Raw genomic sequence first — 19,365 nt, forward strand, 5'->3', positions numbered from 1 at the left:
AAATTGATGGATAAATGAATATTTTTGAGATAAAAGAAAATTTATTTTTTCAACAGATAGCGTATATATATATATATATATATATATATATATATATATATATATATATATATATATATATATATATATATATAAATCGATTTAATTCGTGAGGTTGCATAAGTCATTTTAGAACTCAAATTTGTTTTTAATTTTTTGCATTTTTGAAACGAAATCTTCAATATGACCTTTAAATAACTTTTTTATCCACTGTAAAACGATGAGGGAAATTACAGACTCTTCATCGATTAAGAAAATACGCATTTTCATCAACTCAAAGAAAACCTTGGAATAGGGATGTATTTGTATGTTTAGATTTTTACCACACATTTCAACAAAGAAAAAAATGTATGTGTGCTATTTCTAACACACGCTTTCCTGATGACGATCATGAATGTGAAATTCTAAAAATGATATCTCCAGTATGTATTTTGGATAACTACCTGCTCCAAATATTTCTTCTTTTTCTACTTTTATTTTTATACGGAAATATGAATATTAAACATTTATGAATCCAGCTGTCGCACCCCTACGAACGACAACCCTCAGTAGACGAACCTTGTGCGAGCTAAAGAATAACAAGGTCTTACCTTCTGACATGTGATTCCTACCACATTATATTTCAATATTTTCACTTCATCAGCAGGAATATAGATTCTCTTTGATCAAAAAAATTACTTATTTTTATCAGCTTGAAAAAAGCGATCCAATATAAGACATATTTGTGAATTTCAATTGGGGTTTTTCATAACAAACGATCAAATATACATAATTTATAAGTTATTTCCATGATCATCTCATTACGAACGTAAATATTTAGAACTATTTTGGTATATCTTACAAAAACAACATTTTCAAATACGTATTATCATTATTATTATTGTTATCATATTTATTATTTCACGATTGAGATCAATCACCATGTACTATGTTCACCATGTTATTGAACTGCCAAATTCAGACCTCTGAGTCTGTTCGTACATAAGCACATCGGCCTAAATTTCCCCAACTCGAATCACAGACCACCCACACCTGAATTGAACCACGTGCATTGATTTACCGCACTCCCCGATTCTTCCAGACCAGGAATCCCTTCCGCCATAACCACAGACAACACCGAGAGGCACTGACAGAAGCAGCCGGGGAAAGCAGCGGCATCGATCGCACCACGTGAGGCTGACTTGGTGCACGTCAACTTGATTCAGAAGCGTGCGCTACCACATCGGGGTGCAGTTCTACAGATTAGGGGATGGAATTTGGAATTTCCGACGTCGTTAGGGGTTCAAAGGGACACGCAAATTGTCCGGGAAACCGAAGAGGGTTGTTTTTCATTACTTGATTGGGTGGAAAACGAGTGTTGGTGGTATAGGAGTTGTCTCACTTCACTGCCTTCTTTGCTACACCTTTACCGTGTGCCCCCCTTTTACAAATGTTCAACTCCCGCACCCCATGCCTGAATCCCTGATATCAAATGCGTTTTTCCGTGATTTCGTCATTCACACGCTTCAATAACGCTATGTAATAGTCGCTACTGATGGTGAAATTTGTCTTTTGAAGGTTAGGGTTAACTAAAAATCATATGGATTTAATTCTAGTGGCGCCATCTCTGTGTTAGCCTACGTACCTCTCAGCTCATCTAATTATATGTTCTAGTTTCATACCTTTATTGAATAACGAAATTAATAAACTGTTCTTGATCAGAAAACATAAAAAGCGATATTTCACTAATCAATAGCGATATAACATAGCAAAAATTGTCACGATTTACGTATTTACAGTGTCATAAGTTCACAGTAACGTATTATTATGAGAGCCGATGAAATTATAATTTAAAACGTTGGATACAAATAATTTTGTGAATTTCAGAAAACTCATACGCAAAGAATAACACATTTTTGATCGCGCGCACATTCCATAAATTCTATTGTGCGCACTAGGCAGAGATTGCAATAAAGACAGAGCATGTTCATAATAGTGCACCTAGTGGTTGGTAACAATGATATGGCTACAGCGCAAGCCAACGGTAAATTTTCCCGCTTTCTCATGCGCATTGTTAGTTGCGTTTCAAAGGGGCCTTGATGAAATGTCTCTTGAGAAAAAAGACGGCAATCTAGGTTATAATATTGGCTCGACAAAATTAATTTAAATTATTGGACGTAGAGAATTTAATGACTTTCAGAAATGGAAACACACTTTCAAACAAACGAACGAATTCTAGAACATCATTCTGTGCATGCGTCTGTGCTGTGTGGCAACATTGTCAGGTTATGTGAATGTTTCGTAAAACTGAAGTGGCGGATTAAATGAAACTGACTTTTCAAAGTGATGCAGTTAAATCAGAAAATTTGACGGTATTTTCTTGACATTGAAAGGTATTGTGTCCAGCTGATCTTAAGTGAAAGAGTACTTTACAATTCTTTGATGCAAGATTAAGGTGAAACAAGAAATTTGACAGAAATTTGGATATATTGCATGGCATTTGAAGGTTTGTGATTTTTAGGTATGTCTATAAATATGAAGATTTGTTTTACCTTCTTAAGATTATTCTTGATTGTATTACTGTTGCTTTTACCATATATTAGCTACAGCTGAAACACGGGAGAAACTTATTTGGTTCTCAGTCAGATGTCAAATGGACAGAAAAACTCGAGATATTGGGATGGACTAGAATGAGTTTTTATTTAGGGTGGAGGACGATTTTTACTGGTTTTAAAAAGAAAAGTGATTTCGATAAAATTTTTGGGAAACCTTCTAAACAGCCTTAACTAGAGAATTGAAAAACCTCAAAAATGGTGGAAAAATTTACATTCTTCCTTGAAATTATTCGAGTTTTTTTGAAATATAGTGAATTGAAAAAGGCATATTTTAAGGAGAAATCAATTTGTTCACAATTGAATATATCATTTGATATATGCCGAGGCCTCTTAGCGAGAAAATGCGGCGATGTTGCCAGTTTGCCTGAATATACAGGGTACCCCAAAAGTTCCAATATACTCATTGACTGATTTTTTTTTGTAAATTGGGAAAAATAAGGCAGCAAAGGAAATCGAAGCAAGGCTGACTTCTCATAGTTAAAGGCACTTATCGAAATTCTCTCGGGTCGCGTATCGCGAGTGTCAAATTAGGAGGTATCGCCAAATCAATTCGAAATCTGTAACAACAAAACTTTTCTGTCAACTTCGCGACCGAAAGTTATCAGATCTAAAATGACTAATTTCAGGTGACAAGAAAATGGAAGACATTGATACTTCTTTATTATTTCCGGATGTCATTATGGAAGTGGAAAACGATCCAATCACGACCAGGAATGGTAAGAACCAATCAATATTCGTTGAAATTTCTCTTATTCCTTAATGCGCTTAGAAAAAGTAATAATTTTCATTTCTATTCGAATGATTTTAGAGAGCAATTTGCCAGGCGATTCTGATCAAACTTCATCTCCGTACGATTATAATATAACTGGATGCAAGGGTGAGTGTTTTTTCATTAAAGAAACTTGTAGATGATGTAGAGGAAAAATCATTTTCAAGATCAATTTTTATTCCAGAGTAATGCCTCAAGATCTCGAAATTTTATGTTAGATGTTAATTTCATGACTGTCAGTTTTATCGCTGATGGAAAGAAACGTTTTCTAGATGTAAAACTTTGTTTTGGTGGCTTAGCCTCCTAAAGAAATTCTATTCACAGTTGAACTTCGCAATATAATTTTTTGAGCATTGTTTTATTTCAGCAACTTTCAAATTATCAGATGAAGACCATCGTCTGAAGAAGGCACTGTATACAGCTGGTAAGAGCATTTTTCATTCTGAATATAAACCTGCCTACGAATTAAAATCAAAGTATTCAAAGAATCTCAGAAAAACAACTGTATATTTTTGTAAAGGCAGAGAATATTTTATAATACAACTCATCTTAGAGGTTCAGTTCAGTTTTTTATAAAACCGTTAAATAATTACGCGATATAACAGATAGTATACATCATATTCTTGGAGAAATAACTCTGTCCCTATAACCTAAACCTCCATTCCGAAAAATTGGTACTATGCGTTCATTAACTCTGCTATGGCCATTATAGTATACGGGGAGAAATTATGGAAACCTAAAATAATCCCCCAAAGTGCTCACTAAAAAATGAAACCGAACAATAACCTCTGATACTTTTAAGCGATAGAGAAATATAGTGGAAAAGCGCCACAAAATATTTGTTGAGTAGCCATACTTAACAATAATTACCAATAATGTACCAAATTTATCCAGAGAATCCCGTGCAGAATACTAAGATCCACTGCACAGCTTGCAACGCCCACCTTGGAAGTGCGATCAAGAACATGGACAAGGTTTTCGTTCATCCCCTGCTGAAAGTCATCGTTTGTAACGAGTGTTTCGATTACTATTCAAGCGGTTGTTTCGAAAAGGATGAAGACGGAAGCGAGTTGTTCTGTAGATGGTGTGGACAAGGAGGTAAAGTGATCTGCTGCAGCAGCTGCCCCATGGTGTTTTGCAAGGTGAGCGAATTCACGATGACATTTCGTATAAATGGCGTAGTTATGCTAGGAGCACACTGCGACGGGATAGCACAGGACGGGAACATGACGTATAGTTTCGCTTCTCTTTCCATTGGTTCTTATGGGGGGCGTGCACTAAAGCAGACAGCGGACTGACACATGCCAGAGCGGGAACAGGACGGGTCAGACACATGCCGAGCCGTTTTCGCTCAAAGAGCGTAAACTTCCTTTGCCCCTGCTCCTTTCATCCTCACGGCGCATGCTTGACCTTAGATTTTAGTGCTCGCGAGATATTCACGCGTCTTTTCTCCAGTGGTCTGGATTGTTGCTATAGAAATATGGAGAATTTCTAGGAGAATCGATATGTGTTGTCCAATATGCGTTATCAACCTGTACTATTCGATTTGTCCAATAAATTATACTACTGTTACGTTTTTCCACGTGGGTTGACCAATTATTGACTACACTGAATAACCAAACTTAACTTTATTTCACTTTGAATACAACAAACACTTCAACTATTATTTGAATGTCTATCGCCTTACTAGATCACTTCGCGTACCGCACTGTAACGTCCACTTGAGTGTGTACTTGACTGTGTGAATACGCTTGCATTCAGCGTTTAAATATCGCAATCGAACATCGTAGAACTATCGCCGAAGTTCAATCGACATTGGTAGCATATTTGTCGCTGCTTCTCGAGCGGCAGGGAACATTGGGCATTCCCGCGCTCTTAGCTTCGTCATGTTTGGTTTATGGTTACCAGTGGCGGCCGGCGTTACTCACTTTCGGATATGACCTATAACACTACGATGTAAAAGTTGCAATATCCTTTTATATTGGACAAATCAAACAATACAAGTACTTTCGCGGCCAAGGTTACTATCTTCATTCGGGTTTGAAGGCCGTCGTAGTTTGGAACTGCATCTTAACGTTTCGCCAGTGGCTGGCTTCTTCAGAGGTTTATTCATCTTGATGATTCACCGGTGATTGGTGATTTGTAGTTCGTAGGTTGTATTAATGTTGACTGAGGTAGTCCGCCTCTCCTGTTGATGCGTTGCTATTGGCCGAAGTGTATTACCTGTTAATGACGTAACATCGCAATGCAATGTTACGTCATTAACAAGCAGTAATACTTAGTAACGCATCAATAAGAGATGCGGACTACCTGAGTCAACATAACTACAACCTACGAACTAGAAATCACCAGTCAGTTCGCGCCCCAAAAAAAAACTGCAGGAAAAGAAACGAAACTTTACCTCATGTTGCCGTCCTGGCATATTCCCTTCTGTGAAGTGTGATCCGTGCATTAAGCGGGTCAAGAACGGGTCTTTGTGTCACATCGAAATTTATTTCTGTTGTTTTGAGCGTGATTTTTATTGTTATTTTGAAGTATGTAGAGTTCTATAGACTCATTTTGAACCACCACCAAGAGAACGGCGAATGGAGTTTCACCCTTTTGTGTTTTCGAAAATGTAATTTTGATTATCTCGACTCTTTTTATTTCAGCTTTGCATTCGTATGAACTTCTGCATTGAGAAGTACGCCGAAATAAGAGATAAGGATGAATGGAAATGCTTCGTTTGTGAACCAAGTCAGATAAGGGCTTTGAGGGTGCATTGTTTGGAGTTCGCCGACTACGTCAGGAAAGAGATTTTGTGAGTAAACTCTACAGAAAGTTTGGGAGCAATTTAATATATTATTAATCGTTTACTTGAACTTATTTCGATCAGACTCAAGGACTCAAACAGAAGGAAAATATAAAGTTGGAGCCCTAATCTAATATACAAAATCTTCGACAAGTTTCATAGTTTTCTAGACTCTATACCAATCGGAGAAACTTTGAAAGTCAACGTATTGGCTAGTGGTAGTCGGATCTAATGGTGTTTCAATCAGGTACTTCATTACCTGGAGAATATTGATTAATGATAAAGTATTTCGGTCTTATCAATGTTGTTATTAGTAAATTATATGGGGTCTTCCAATCTCATGAGATCCAAGAGCGTCCAATGCATCTCGAAAAAGTCACTGGTTGGTATGGATTTTAGGCTGGTGGCATCATCGATTCATATCTTTTGAGAACGACGTTGGCCAGACCATCGGTGTTAACGGCGAGCATGATAGGTCGATTATTACCAACTTCTTTTGGCCTGAATTGGATGATCTGGACTCCAATGACATGTGGTTTCAACAGAACGGCGCTACGTGCCACAAAAGTCACGCCACATTGGATAATTTGCACCTCAGATTTGAGGGCATGGTCATCTCATGTAGAGATGATGAGAATTCTTTAGTCGCGGGTGTATGCGAATAAGCCATAAATCACAGAGGTCCTCATACCCAACATAACCCATGCCATCAGTCGATTTCAGCCTGGTTTATGCGACAGAGCCATGGAAAATTGGACGTTTCGGATGCGCTCTTCCCAAAGAAGCAGTGGCGGACATTTGATTGATTTTATATTTCAAAGGCATCAATAGTTTTTTCTGTTTATTGTTTCCAGACGACTCGCTTCCGTCGAAAACTTGAAGCCGGCTATGGAAAAGGACCATACGTTTTGCTGCTCACCCTCCAGAGCAACCAGGAAAAGGTTGCGCGTTAAAGACCCTGACTATGTTCCTCACGCCTCAAAAACCACCGACGCAGAAGAAGAACAAGAAGATGAGATTAAAAAAACTCGTAAACTACAGAAAGAAGATCCCGAAGTCAAAAACCCTGCTAAACAGAATCGTCCTGGTGTTTTAGGACAGGACATGGTGATACATGATCACTCTTATTGTCTACCACCAGGTGAGTATCAGCAAGCTAAAAACTAACTGTCATATATTTCGGTAGATAACTATCTTTAGTCTTCTATATATACACACGAGCAATCTTCCAAGAAGAATTTAGATCTTTCTCATGAATTGTCTCAAAATTATCCGTTTCTTTTACATATTCAACTTTCTAACTTTAACTATCTTTAACTATCTTTCCAGCTCAGGAAACCTCCAAGAATCCACCAAGGTTGCTGAACCTTGATGTGGCAAACAAAAACCCCGTCCTTCCTCAAAAACCTGCAGACGCTTCCATTGTATCCATCTCCCGAGTCCCACCTCTCACATTGCCCACTTCCTTACTCCCCAACCGGTTCCTGGTGAAGCAAAACGTTCCTCTCCAAAAGCAACCAACTCAAGGGGAAGCCGTGGCAATACCCAACGAGAAGAATGTAACTCCACTTCCGTTTCTGATCCTGAAGGACTCGAAAATGCTGGTAAACGTACTCAAAAATGGCAAGGCTCTGCCAGTGATACGCCTTAAGCAGAGAGCCCCAGAGGGTGGTAGCAAACCAGGTGGAGAAGGTTTAGCGAAACCTCCTATACAGTTTTTACGGATAAAGAGAGTCGAGAAGTTGGAAAAGGCTTCCTCTTCCGAGGAAAAACCAACACTTCAGCTCTCACTGGATGAAAAGTTCCAGCTCACGAAGACAGCCATCCAGGAGGCAACGCTGGTCAACGGAATCTTCGGATCGAACCTCATGAAGTTGAACAGGGAATTTTCGAAGGCAAAATACTTGGAGGACTTCATCAGAATTAACAACGAGCTGCAGCGGTTTCTAATTTTGGCGGCGGATAATCTGTTGAAGGTTCATCGGCAACTTTTGCAAGTCTCCAGAGATCGGGAAGTGAGCGGAAAAATTTCGTTCCGACTCGGGGTATGATTCCGTAGATGCGGACCTGTGATTGGTTCCTGGGGAACACCGTGGAATGTTTAACAGTTTCTTTTGTTGTGTACGTTTTTTATTATGTAAATTAATCGCAGTGGTGATGATAGTAAAGTAATGTTTTTTCATAATTTGAAGAAAATAAGCGCTTTATAGTCGAATAATAAACTTTGAGGGTTGTGGGGCTGGATTAAAATGTAAAGCGGATAATGTGATCTGATTTCCAAGTTCCATAAAATGTTGATCCATATAATTGTTTGGCTGAATACTCTTCATATTTGTGTCCATCAACTAATAAACAGGAGAAAAGGGTGGAATTCATTTCAATTGGAGAAAAGACCTCCACTGGAATGTTCTTCCAATCAACCTCGCTGATTTTCCATACAGTGTGATTAATCGTAGAATATTCGATAATAATTATAAATTTAAAGGAGACTGAAGTAAAATTTTGATAAAAAAGAAAACTTCAAACACTAAATGGGAATCATCTGTATATCGAAAACCCACTCACACAGGACAGTATCTGAACTAGGAATCCAACCACCATCAATCGACTAAAAGAGGAATCATCAAGAGTCATCAAGACTCAAGGTCTCGAAAAGGAACTAGGCATCATCAAAAACGACCTTCAACGGAATGGTTATTCCAGAGTGATGGTAGAACAGGCTTTAGCCAGAAGACAGCAAGAGCTCCACAAGGAAGAGAAGCCTCCACAACCAGTACTTGTACTTTCCTACATCAGAGGATTATCGGAAAGAATAAGAAGGATTGGGTCCAAGTATAACATCAGAAACTGCTTCAGATCTGGGAACACTATCCGTAGCAGTTTCACGAAAACCAGGCCACCAAAGGCGAACTGCGATCCCAAGAATTGCATTCACCGGATACCTTTCGAGTGCGGATAATCATACATCGGTGAAACTAAGAGGCCATTAAAAGTTCGCATTGCCGAGCACAAGAAACACACACAGCGAGAAAAAACCAGAAAATCCGGAATAGCAGAGCATGTTTGGACTCATCAACATAACATCAAGTGGGCTCAAGATGAAATCATCCACAAAGAGGAACTCTGGTTTAGGAGGAAATTCAAAGAAGCCGCTTATATGTTGTCCAACAACGCATTTAGTCAAGCTAGCGTAGATATACGTAACATATTGAAACCTCTAATTAAGCGAAAAACTACCAACTCCCGCCAAACGGTCATCTCCCGCTAGAACCAATGAATCGGGGAGAGGGAAGAGGGGATAAGTGAAAGCACTCGAATGATCTATAAATAGTCAGATCTCAGAGGACTAAGTCCATGCTTTTCGAGACCTTCCTTTGTATTGCAGAGCCCTAAAGCACGGTCTAGTAGAGTCTTGATGATTCCTCTCTTAGTCGATTGATGGTGGTTGGATTCCTGGTTCAGATACTGCCTCGTGTGAGTAGGTTTTCGATATACAAATGTTTCCCATTCAGTGTCGGTCCTCTTCACCAATACGTCTAAGAAAGGCAATGCGTTGTGGACTTCCTTCTCCATTGTGAAAGTGATGGAAGAACTTACGTTGCTGATGTGCTTCAGGAAAGTGTCTAGTTCTGCATTCCCACGGTTCCATATTATGAAGGTATTGCTTTTTTTTACAGATTCTTTTGAGATTTCAAAACAATTTATATCATATTAGACAATGGAAGTCCGAACTGATGAAATGCACCAAACAAACGTTCAATTTTCTTCATTTTCAACAAACGTAACCCAGTCTCATTTCCAGTCGAGAGAGGATGTAATAAATATAATTACAATGAATTACATTTCAAAAGCAATTAACCTCTCTTTAAAGCCACTTAACCTAGCTGACTCGAGATGAGGAGTCAAGTGGGTTATTCCAGCAGTAATTAGATTATACGGGCACTGTTTATTTTATGGTCTTGTTAGGTATTTTTGATTGCACGAAATACAATTTGAGCTCAGATGACAGAATGATCATGTAGGATGTCTCATTGATTTGTAAAGATGAATGAAATAATATTCAGGGAGGAGATCTTCATGAAAAACACTTGGTTCCGCTTGTTTCCGAACCTGACATGAATGAGCTGGCCAGCCATTATTTCAGAGCTACATTTTTCTATATGTGGCTGCAAAAAAACAATGAATCGAGATGAATGTATGTTTTTATTAAAATTTCAGACGATTCAAGTGGTGCTATTGTTTGAGCCACCATGTATGGAAAATATAACAAAGAAAAATTCCCATCTCATTTCCACATCGTTGATTCTGTCAGGAAATTATAGTTTCCTTTGAAAAGATCCTCTGAATAGGGTTAATTTGCTCCGTTATAGCGCATATAATATTGACTCTTTTCCAGAAAACAAATATCTACAGTTAGTCCAGACAAAATAGACATTTCGATTTGCATTAATTTCCAACAAGCTGAATTTCTGCACAGACCTTGAATACGTAATTATAAATGATAACCCAAAAGTCCCCGTTGATTCCACTTGTGCGTTGTGAACCTGCTTCAGATCCAGAACACCATCAGTAGCAGCCTCAAGAAAACCAGGCCACCAAACGCGGACTGCGATTCCAAGAATTGCATTTACCGGATACCCTGTGAGTGCGGAAAATCCTATATTGGTGAAACTAAGAGGCCATTGAATGTTCGCATTGCCGAGCACAAGAGACATACACATCGAGGGAAAACCAGCAAATCAGGAATAGCAGACCATGTTTGGACCCATCAACACAACATCGAGTGGGCTTAAGCTGAAATCATCCACAGGGAGGAACACTGGTTTGAGAGAAAGTTCAAAGAAGCTGCATATATGTTGTCCAACGACGCATTTAGTCAAGCTAGTGTAAAAATACGCAACTTATGGAACCTGTAATCAAGCGGAAAACGATCAATTCCCGCTAAAGCGGGAAGGGGGAAGCGACGGTATATGAAATCGCTCGAACGCCTTTAAATAGTCATATATTGGAGGAATAGTCCAGTCAGCACCCGGGGACGATGGTGTAACTTGGTTAGAGACCTTTTTTCATTATGGAAGAGCTCCCGTGACGTCACAAGCGATGCCAACACACTTTGAAATGTTTAGGTGCGAACCTTAAACTTACAAATTGAAGTGTACTCATTTTGTACTGAAATTTAATTTTCTGCGGAAATTTGATGTACCTTGTGAGAGTATTTCAAAATCTGTCATAATGCCTATTGGAAATACGTCTCTTCTATGGTCAAAAAGTGCGATAACTCGAAAACGGTGCCTCCTGAAGGAAAAAGTATCAATACCATTCCTGAAGATAATTTCACGATTCATATACTTTTTCTGAATCATTTTCAAGTAGCTGTCACTATTCAAGAGGTATTCGCAAAGACAAAAAAGTATGACCTTTGACCTTGAATAAAAAACAACGCACAAGTGGGATTGATAGGGACTTTCTACTAGCCATTTTTAATGACGTATTCAAGGTAAATACAAAAATTCCAGCTCGTTGGGAATTTTTGCAAACTCAGCTTTTTTTCGTCTATTTGGCCTGGACTAAGTTACACCTACAAATATCTCTATCGCTAGACATAATGGGGAGGAAGTAATTGACCTAGTTTTATTCTGAGGAAATCTGAATCAGGAAAAGCAATTTGTTTGGCCATTTCCGTTCTTCGTGTCGGAAGATTATTGGCACTGTTATGAGACGGAATGAAAAACAAATCTTATTTTATCACCGAAGGAAACAACACTCGAAGGGGAAGATAATAAACAGTGGTTTACATGTTTACTATAAGATTATTAGGACCTAAGAGAAAAAACGCGTTTTTTTGTGTTCAAAATTGGCTTTTTTCATCAACATAACCGCCATCGAGAGCTACACAATCATTCCAACATTTCCATAGCACTGTTGTAGTTGTATCTTGTTGTCATCTTGTGTCTCAAAATATGCTTCAGTTCCAGCAAAAATCTTCCCATTCGAGGGAAATTTCTTATCAGTGAGTATTTTTTGGGGATCTGCGAACAGCCAGTAATCGCTGGGAGCCAAATCAGGCGAATACGGTGGATGTGAGGGCAATTTGAAGTTCCATTCATACCGTTTTGATTGATTCGTGATACGGTGCAATGTCTTGATGATTTTTCTTTGTCATAGTCCTTCGAACGCTTCAATAACGCTATATAATAACCACTATGATGGCATTTCCCTTCCCAAAATAGTCGATGACAGAGGCGTAGCGAAGGGAAGTCTGGAACCCCCTTCCCGAAATTTTAAGACATATTGAAAAATAAATCAAGAATGGAGGAGGTGAAAGCAAGAAAAATCACTACTCTTGTCTAAAAACATTAAATTATCATACCATTGTTGGCTCGTCCTTTTGTTTAAATCATAAATTATCAAACGATGCGTTTGAACTCGGCTCGGGTAGTGTCATGACGGTGTTTGCATAGCTGGCCGAATTTTGACTGTCACAGTAAGTCTAGTTCGCACGCCAGCCGCTAGTGGAGGCACATATCCAATGTTCCACCCGTCAGGCCCGCGATTACGATTATAGCTGAAGATTTTTTAAAGATGATTTTCGAAACAACACAAAAAATTTGAAAAAATTTATGAAATCTTCATTGGAGTCTATAGAACGATAAATATAATTTAATGTTTGAAGATGATTTCATGCAAATGTTGTCCGCGGCTCCGTTTTAGATGGCTCATACGCAAGGTCCAATTTTGACACACTCTCTCTAACATATCGACCGGTATTTCACGTACAAATGCTTCAATATTGGCTTCCAGAGCATCAGTCGTTGCTGGTTTATGCCTGTAGACATGAACCTCAACATGACTCCACAAGAAATAATCCAAATGCGTTAAATCACACGATCTAGGCGGCCCCAAACGTGAGATAAACTGTTCACCGAAGGCCGCTCTTAATTGGGCCGTTGTTTCGCGTGCCGTGTGGCATATGATGCTACCGACCCATAATCCACACCAAACAGTGACTTTTTCGGGATGCAACGGTAGCTTTTGCAATGCTTGTGGCTGGTCTTCATTCCAGATGCGCCAATTTTGCTTGTTAACGTATCCATTCAACCAGAAATGAGCCTCGTCGCTGAACACACTATGGATCTTCCTCCAACTATGCCAGCGCCCATTCATGAAATGTTAGACGTTATGGGAGGTCGTGTGGCTTCAATTCTTGCACCAGCTGTATCTTATAAGGTTTTACACCCACATCCTTTTGCAAAATTTTCCACGTAGTGGAGTAACAGAGACGCAATTGCTGCGAACAGCGGCGAATCGACATTTCACGATCATCACGAACACTTGCGGATACAGCCGCAAAAATGTCTTTGGTCCTCACTCTACGTATGCGTGTTGGTGGTTCAATGTCCAGTAATGTAAACTGGGTTCGAAATTCACTCAAAAGCTTTCGAATAGCTCCCTTAATTGGCCGCCTAAACTGCCCCATAAATTGGAAGAAGTGCACGATGCACTTTCTTCACCGAGCATGAATTTTGCTAATAAAATTCAATAATTTGCAAGCGTTGTTCATTCGTAAGTCGATTCATGGTTAAATTATAGACCAAACTGAACAAGTTTGGCAATGACACAGGACACGATTCACGCGTGATCTGTCAAAAACAGTGTTGCCAAAAAGATATCAGCAAAAAAATTACTCATTACTTGTGTGTAGTTGAGGTAGTGACTTCTGTCGCGTCGTCAGCTGATTCATACTTTGTAGTGACGGGATTAGTGTTCTTTTTGTTTGTTTAATGTTAAGGAATCAAGCTATCTGAGGAATTCTATGAGTAATGAACGATTAAATGGGCTTGCTCTACTGTCAATTCATTATTCAGCTCCATTCAACAGTGACGAAGTGATTGATGAAATGGTCAAAACTGGAAAAAGGAGATTGGTACTGTAACTTGGAGCATTATTTCATCAAATTCATTTATGTAATGTTTTACTATTGCTCTACACTGTTGTTTCTCTATCCTTCCTCATCTATTTGAAAGAGATTGAAGCTCTAGACAAACTACAACACTATATTAATGTTTATTCAGATGAAACACAATTAGTTTGAAATCATCTATTGAGTACCCTGTTTTTCAAAAATTTTCCTGGCAAGGTTAGTAATAACTGAAAAAGCGCCATCTATGTGTTAGGCCCGAGTAGTAAGTATATTACTACTTATTAACTTTCACTTATCAACCTGTTCACTTGCTTTTGACTTTTAAATTCATTTTATACATCCCAAGTTAGGTTATTTTTCCAATAATTCATTTTCAAAACTCAATAACTATCACCATGAAAACTATACCTATGCACTTGCAAAACAATCACTCTGATTGGAATTCCTTTTGAATTATGCAATACACAGGAATGCATTTCAATAACAGTTTGGAACAAGAATTTATGTTGTGTATAAAACGCTGTTTACGCTTCTATATTTAAAACCCATTAATGTTCAAGTTTACCCTAAGAAACTCAGGCTGCCCTTCTCTCACTAGGTAAACATTTCTAAAATAGCCGCTTTTCTCGTAAAATGAGCCATGAATATAAAATAGCGGCCAAGATTGTCACTTCTTAGTTACAACGTTTTTCTTGAGAAAAGATGCTGAAATTTGTTAAGATTTCTCCATATTCTTCATAGCAGTGTTGCCAAAAAGTACTGAACATTATTTCTTTTCACGAAAATGTCCGATTCTGATATCTTGCCCCGTTTGAAAGTTAATAAGAGGGGAATTATTCACCTCCGCACTGTATAATTAAAACATTACAGTGCTAAAATCATATCACAGAATACAGAAACAAGGGTTAATTCTCAAACGTTGCTACGTTCAGTCAAACCACCAACAAAAAAAACGACTTATTTCAGTACCGAAGTGCATAGACAAATATGTTCCGTAAATAAGAACCAACCAACTAACCCTGCAACTCCACAACAATGTACCGCATGACGTAAATGTTGGCAACCCTGCAGGAATCTCGCCAAAAAAACCTGTCTCCATTCCAGAAGTTTAGACTGTTCAACAAACATGGACAGTGGAAGTGTAGTTTTGACGACGATGGCTAGAAGATATGACTTTCTTAATGCCATCATAGGTAAAGACGTGATCGTGAAATCAATTCATGGGGAATGGTTCAGGGGGGTTTTATTCAACGTGGACATCAGTCTGAATATCGTGTTGTGCAGAACTATGGCAATGGAGAATGATGCAGGTAAGTGATATTTTCTTAAATTGCGGACAAGAAGGCCAATATTCATGTGGATAATTATCGTTGTGCTCTTCACCGACATGCTTTGGGAATTATATGAGTAAAACTTGGTTGCTTTCGATTTTTTACTTAGAATAGTGTAGTAAAACCAGTGAGAATTTTAATGGCTCGTTCTAAAGGTGGTTCATATTATTATATCTATTGAAATGAATGTGGAGCCGAAAAAATGAATATCGCTGGCTTCAAAACAACAATATGCCAGCGCAAGTATAAAAAAACACATATTATCTATTTCTTAATGTTTCTCTGGGTTTTCAAATGGTCACAATCTGAATAAGAATCTGCTTAAGTTTAATAAAGAGTGAACTGAGAAGTTCATATATAATCTAACCCTGTCTGTGAATAACTTACCCCAGATTCAGTTATTCAATATAAAAAAATGAATGAAATTGAATAAATTATTGCAAATTTTAAGGTTATAGACACGATAGGTTATTTGATAAAGTGATATGGATGAAGCTTATACTTCAAATCAAACTTTTGTCCGTCTTGTACATTATAGAGAAAAATACACTGAAAAAATTGCAGCCCGCTGAATGTTTTACAAGACCTTTTTTATTGTGAAGAAAACCTGCTAAACAGTGAAGATTTTTTCTATACCTCCAAATCGATAGTACTTCAAGAAGAGTTTTTTGTTTGATATAAAATTCCCTACAAAAAGTTCCTATACTTTTTAGTAGAAGTTGTTTCAGCATTCCAATCGAATTGTTCATACAGGGTGGCAAACAAAAATTGAATATCCACTTCTTCCAATCCGTAAATGGGATTTTTTTCTAAAAAATATTTATTTATGCACCAATTTCTATTTTGTCCCCTCCAAAGTAGCCCCCCTTAGATATAATACAGCGTGCCAGCGTTTCTTCCAATCTTCCAAGCAGTTCTGATATGCACTTTTTGGTATGGCTTCGAGCTTTCTCAGTGATTTAGTTTTTATCTTCTTAATCGTCGCAAAACGGCGTCCTTTCATGGGTCTCTTCAATCGTGGGAGCTGAAAAAAGTCGCAGGGCGGCAAATCTGGTAAATATAGTGGCTGAGGCATGATTACGATGTTGTTTGTTTATCTAAGATAATACTCCTTATTGACCATACGATCATGTTTACGACCTCCAGTGAACAAAACCTTGACATTTGACAGAATTTGTCAAGCTTTTTTGGTGTTTTCTCTTCTGGGCTCTTCCATTGGGACGGTTGGACTGGATTGTTTTCGATGTTATAACCATATATTCATGATTCTTCGCCAGTTATGACCCTTTCAAGCAAATCTCGATCGATGCTGACGTCATTCAATAATTCCTGAGCGATGCTCACGCTCATAAACATTCACCTTATTTTTTTGACAGAGCACTTAGATGAAAAAGACATTTGAAATGATGCAGCATAGGAGGTATCTGAGCTATGCAAATGTTTGAAGTTTCAGGCAAAACAAAAAAGTACTCAATCATTTCAAGAATCCATCAACAAGCTATGTTTCTTTCAAAAAAGAAGTGGGAAATGCAACTACAAATGCTTTGGAAGAATTATTATCGGATTTTCATTTAATACTATTTTTACAAAAGTTGCTTGTCCGTTACTGTCTTTTGTTAGGTTAGGTTAGGTTCTGAATTTCATTAGTTCGGACTTCCATTGTCTGATATTATATAAAATGATTTGAGATCCCTGAAAGAACTAAAAGAGAAGAATTAACATGAATAGCTGAAAATAACAATTATATTGGGCATAAAAAAATCATACAGAGGAAGCTATCCCAAGACGAGGACCTGAAAGATAGAACCATAGAACTGATTATGGAAATACTAGGATGATGTGTACGAAACTGTTATTTCCAACTGAAGAACAAATTCTTTACACAAGATGAGAGAAATTATTTTGTAATCTTACAAACTTCCTCTCGTTCATTGGTGTTAATTCAGGATACATTTGGTTGAATTTTCTATAAGTTCTGGCAATGATTTGATCACACTGTCCGTGTATAAAAAATAATTTCATAAGAACTTCGTTTGAATAATCAATATTTGCATTCATTTTTGGCGATTTTTTGAAACACCGTCAATAACCATTTATCAATTATTTATAAAAGTCACCAAACTGTCATAAGCTTGATATTTCCACGGCTACCTAGAAATCAAATTCTTTAAAAATTATTTTTTGTACAACTGTTATTGAACATTTCTTTGATAGAAACACTTCAATCAGAACACCTACCAAAAAATCATTTAGAAAAGTTCACACATGCAGTTCGTGCTATTGTTAATATTAAATCCCTGTGAAGTTACTGACGATGACGAAGTAGTATTCAGTCCAACTGTAGAAAGTCCTTCATGACTAACCCATAATCCTCCTTAAAAAAACGTGAGTTGGCGTATGTAGTTGTAATATATGCCCTTGTAATCCAAAGATCGTGTGTTCAAAACCCATGGACCCTATATTTTTTTTTATTATCAGCAGTAACGTTATACAAAAAAAATTGTATGATACATTTGTTGAAAGTGATTTCATTTTGCTCGTGAGTTTGCTCCACTTGCTGACGCTCGTTTTGCAATAATCCCCACTCACTTCAATTTATCGAGTAATATACAGGGGGTTTCATTTGAAAAAATGAACTTTCGACAACTTTTATGCACAATGGAAATAATAGTAATTTAAGCACGCCCTGTATCCCTGTATGATATGGAGTCGATTTCTTGGTGTTATTTGAATAGTTAGAGTTTGTCCAAATTATCATCAAAATAATTCATGAATTTCATGAATTGAGAGTACTGATGTACTTAATTTCAATTAAGGCTATGTTTTGGACCATATTTAGCACAATTTATTTTTTATCTCGAAAACAGATAGTGATAGGTATAGGACATTATTAACAAAAAAGTATTAAAATACTAGAGCAATTCCAAAAATGTATTAATATACGGGGTATTTAAAAAAATATAATTGCTAGGACTTTTTGATAGAAGTGGCAACGCCGCAATGCTGAAAATATTCAAGATCGATAGAACAGGTAAGGAAATGTGAGAGGTGAAATTTTCAGAAAAATCATGCTTTGCGTTTTCCAGAAACGTCTAACCTACCATCGACCGTGAGTCACGCTGTATAATATCAGACAATGGAAGTCCGAACTAATGGAATTCATCATGAAATATTGTCGATCACCTTCAAACAAACAGGTTAGGCTATGTGACAAAGCCGAAACCTTTCTTTGCCACACATTTTTTTTTGAAAATGTAAAAAGCTGAATAACTCAAAACTATTGATTCAATTGGCTGGATATTTGAGTGATATTTCAAATGGTGTATAGGACGACTACGAGTACAGGATTTTTCTTTCCAAACTGAACAAAATAATTTATTACTTTTATTTTCATCACACTAGGTTGTTTGGGAATAATCATCCTCGATTGAAACTCAGACAATATATTCTTTTTTTCAGTAAATAAAGAAGTATTTTTCATCAGATCCGACACGTATCTGTATATCGGTATAGACGACGGCAGTGTCATTATTGAAGAACCGAACACTACAAGAAAAACCAATGAACAGGATTTCGAGGAGGATTTATTCTACACCAGTAATGATTCGGAAAAGGACATCTTTGGTATTTCAAAAAGAGTTGCCCGGCAAAATTCATTGGAGATTTCAACGGAGAATCTTTGAAAGCCACTGGCAACTAGTCTAAGTGTGTTTTTTACGTTACAGTTTATTTCAAAGAAGTTTTTTTTAGTTGATGTAGCTCAAGTGAGATGTTTTAATAAAGATATAGACATATTATCTTATAAGAAAATTGTCTTCATGGCGGTGGTAAACATTCCGTCGAATGGTGGGAATCGATCGTTCAAAAAGCCCGCGTCGAAGAATTTTCGAAATTATTTCTGAGGCTAAATTGGCACAACT

At 37.5% G+C, this 19,365-nt stretch overlaps 3 protein-coding genes across 5 annotated transcripts in view; 2 read left to right on the top strand and 1 right to left on the bottom strand.

Moving 5' to 3' along the window:
* Nucleotides 1-19,365, bottom strand: part of LOC111513274 (uncharacterized) — a 206,061-nt gene that overhangs the window by 18,271 nt on the left and 168,425 nt on the right. The gene's annotated exons all lie outside the window — the stretch shown is intronic.
* Nucleotides 2,296-8,378, top strand: LOC111513272 (uncharacterized). 3 transcript variants are annotated; one of them, XM_074176778.1, is made up of 8 exons: nucleotides 2,296-2,539; nucleotides 3,260-3,349; nucleotides 3,442-3,510; nucleotides 3,770-3,826; nucleotides 4,297-4,544; nucleotides 6,054-6,202; nucleotides 7,048-7,334; nucleotides 7,523-8,378. In XM_074176778.1, exons 2-8 carry the CDS (start codon nucleotides 3,271-3,273, stop codon nucleotides 8,242-8,244), a joined length of 1,611 nt encoding a protein of 536 aa, XP_074032879.1. In that variant the 5' UTR covers nucleotides 2,296-2,539; nucleotides 3,260-3,270; the 3' UTR covers nucleotides 8,245-8,378. The 3 variants fall into 3 exon arrangements, with proteins under 3 accessions (XP_074032879.1, XP_023025222.2, XP_074032880.1); XM_023169454.2 differs by having other exon boundaries at nucleotides 2,296-2,524; XM_074176779.1 differs by lacking the exon at nucleotides 2,296-2,539 and adding an exon at nucleotides 2,705-2,725.
* LOC111513271 (uncharacterized) lies at nucleotides 15,179-19,256 on the top strand. The gene is made up of 2 exons (XM_023169453.2): nucleotides 15,179-15,424; nucleotides 18,905-19,256. Exons 1-2 carry the CDS (start codon nucleotides 15,241-15,243, stop codon nucleotides 19,126-19,128), a joined length of 408 nt encoding a protein of 135 aa, XP_023025221.2. The 5' UTR covers nucleotides 15,179-15,240; the 3' UTR covers nucleotides 19,129-19,256.

This window comes from Leptinotarsa decemlineata, unplaced genomic scaffold, assembly GCF_025532065.1.
Source record: "Leptinotarsa decemlineata unplaced genomic scaffold, Ldec_3_MD MMD2_tig00002082_RagTag_RagTag, whole genome shotgun sequence".
NCBI lineage: Eukaryota > Metazoa > Arthropoda > Insecta > Coleoptera > Chrysomelidae > Leptinotarsa > Leptinotarsa decemlineata.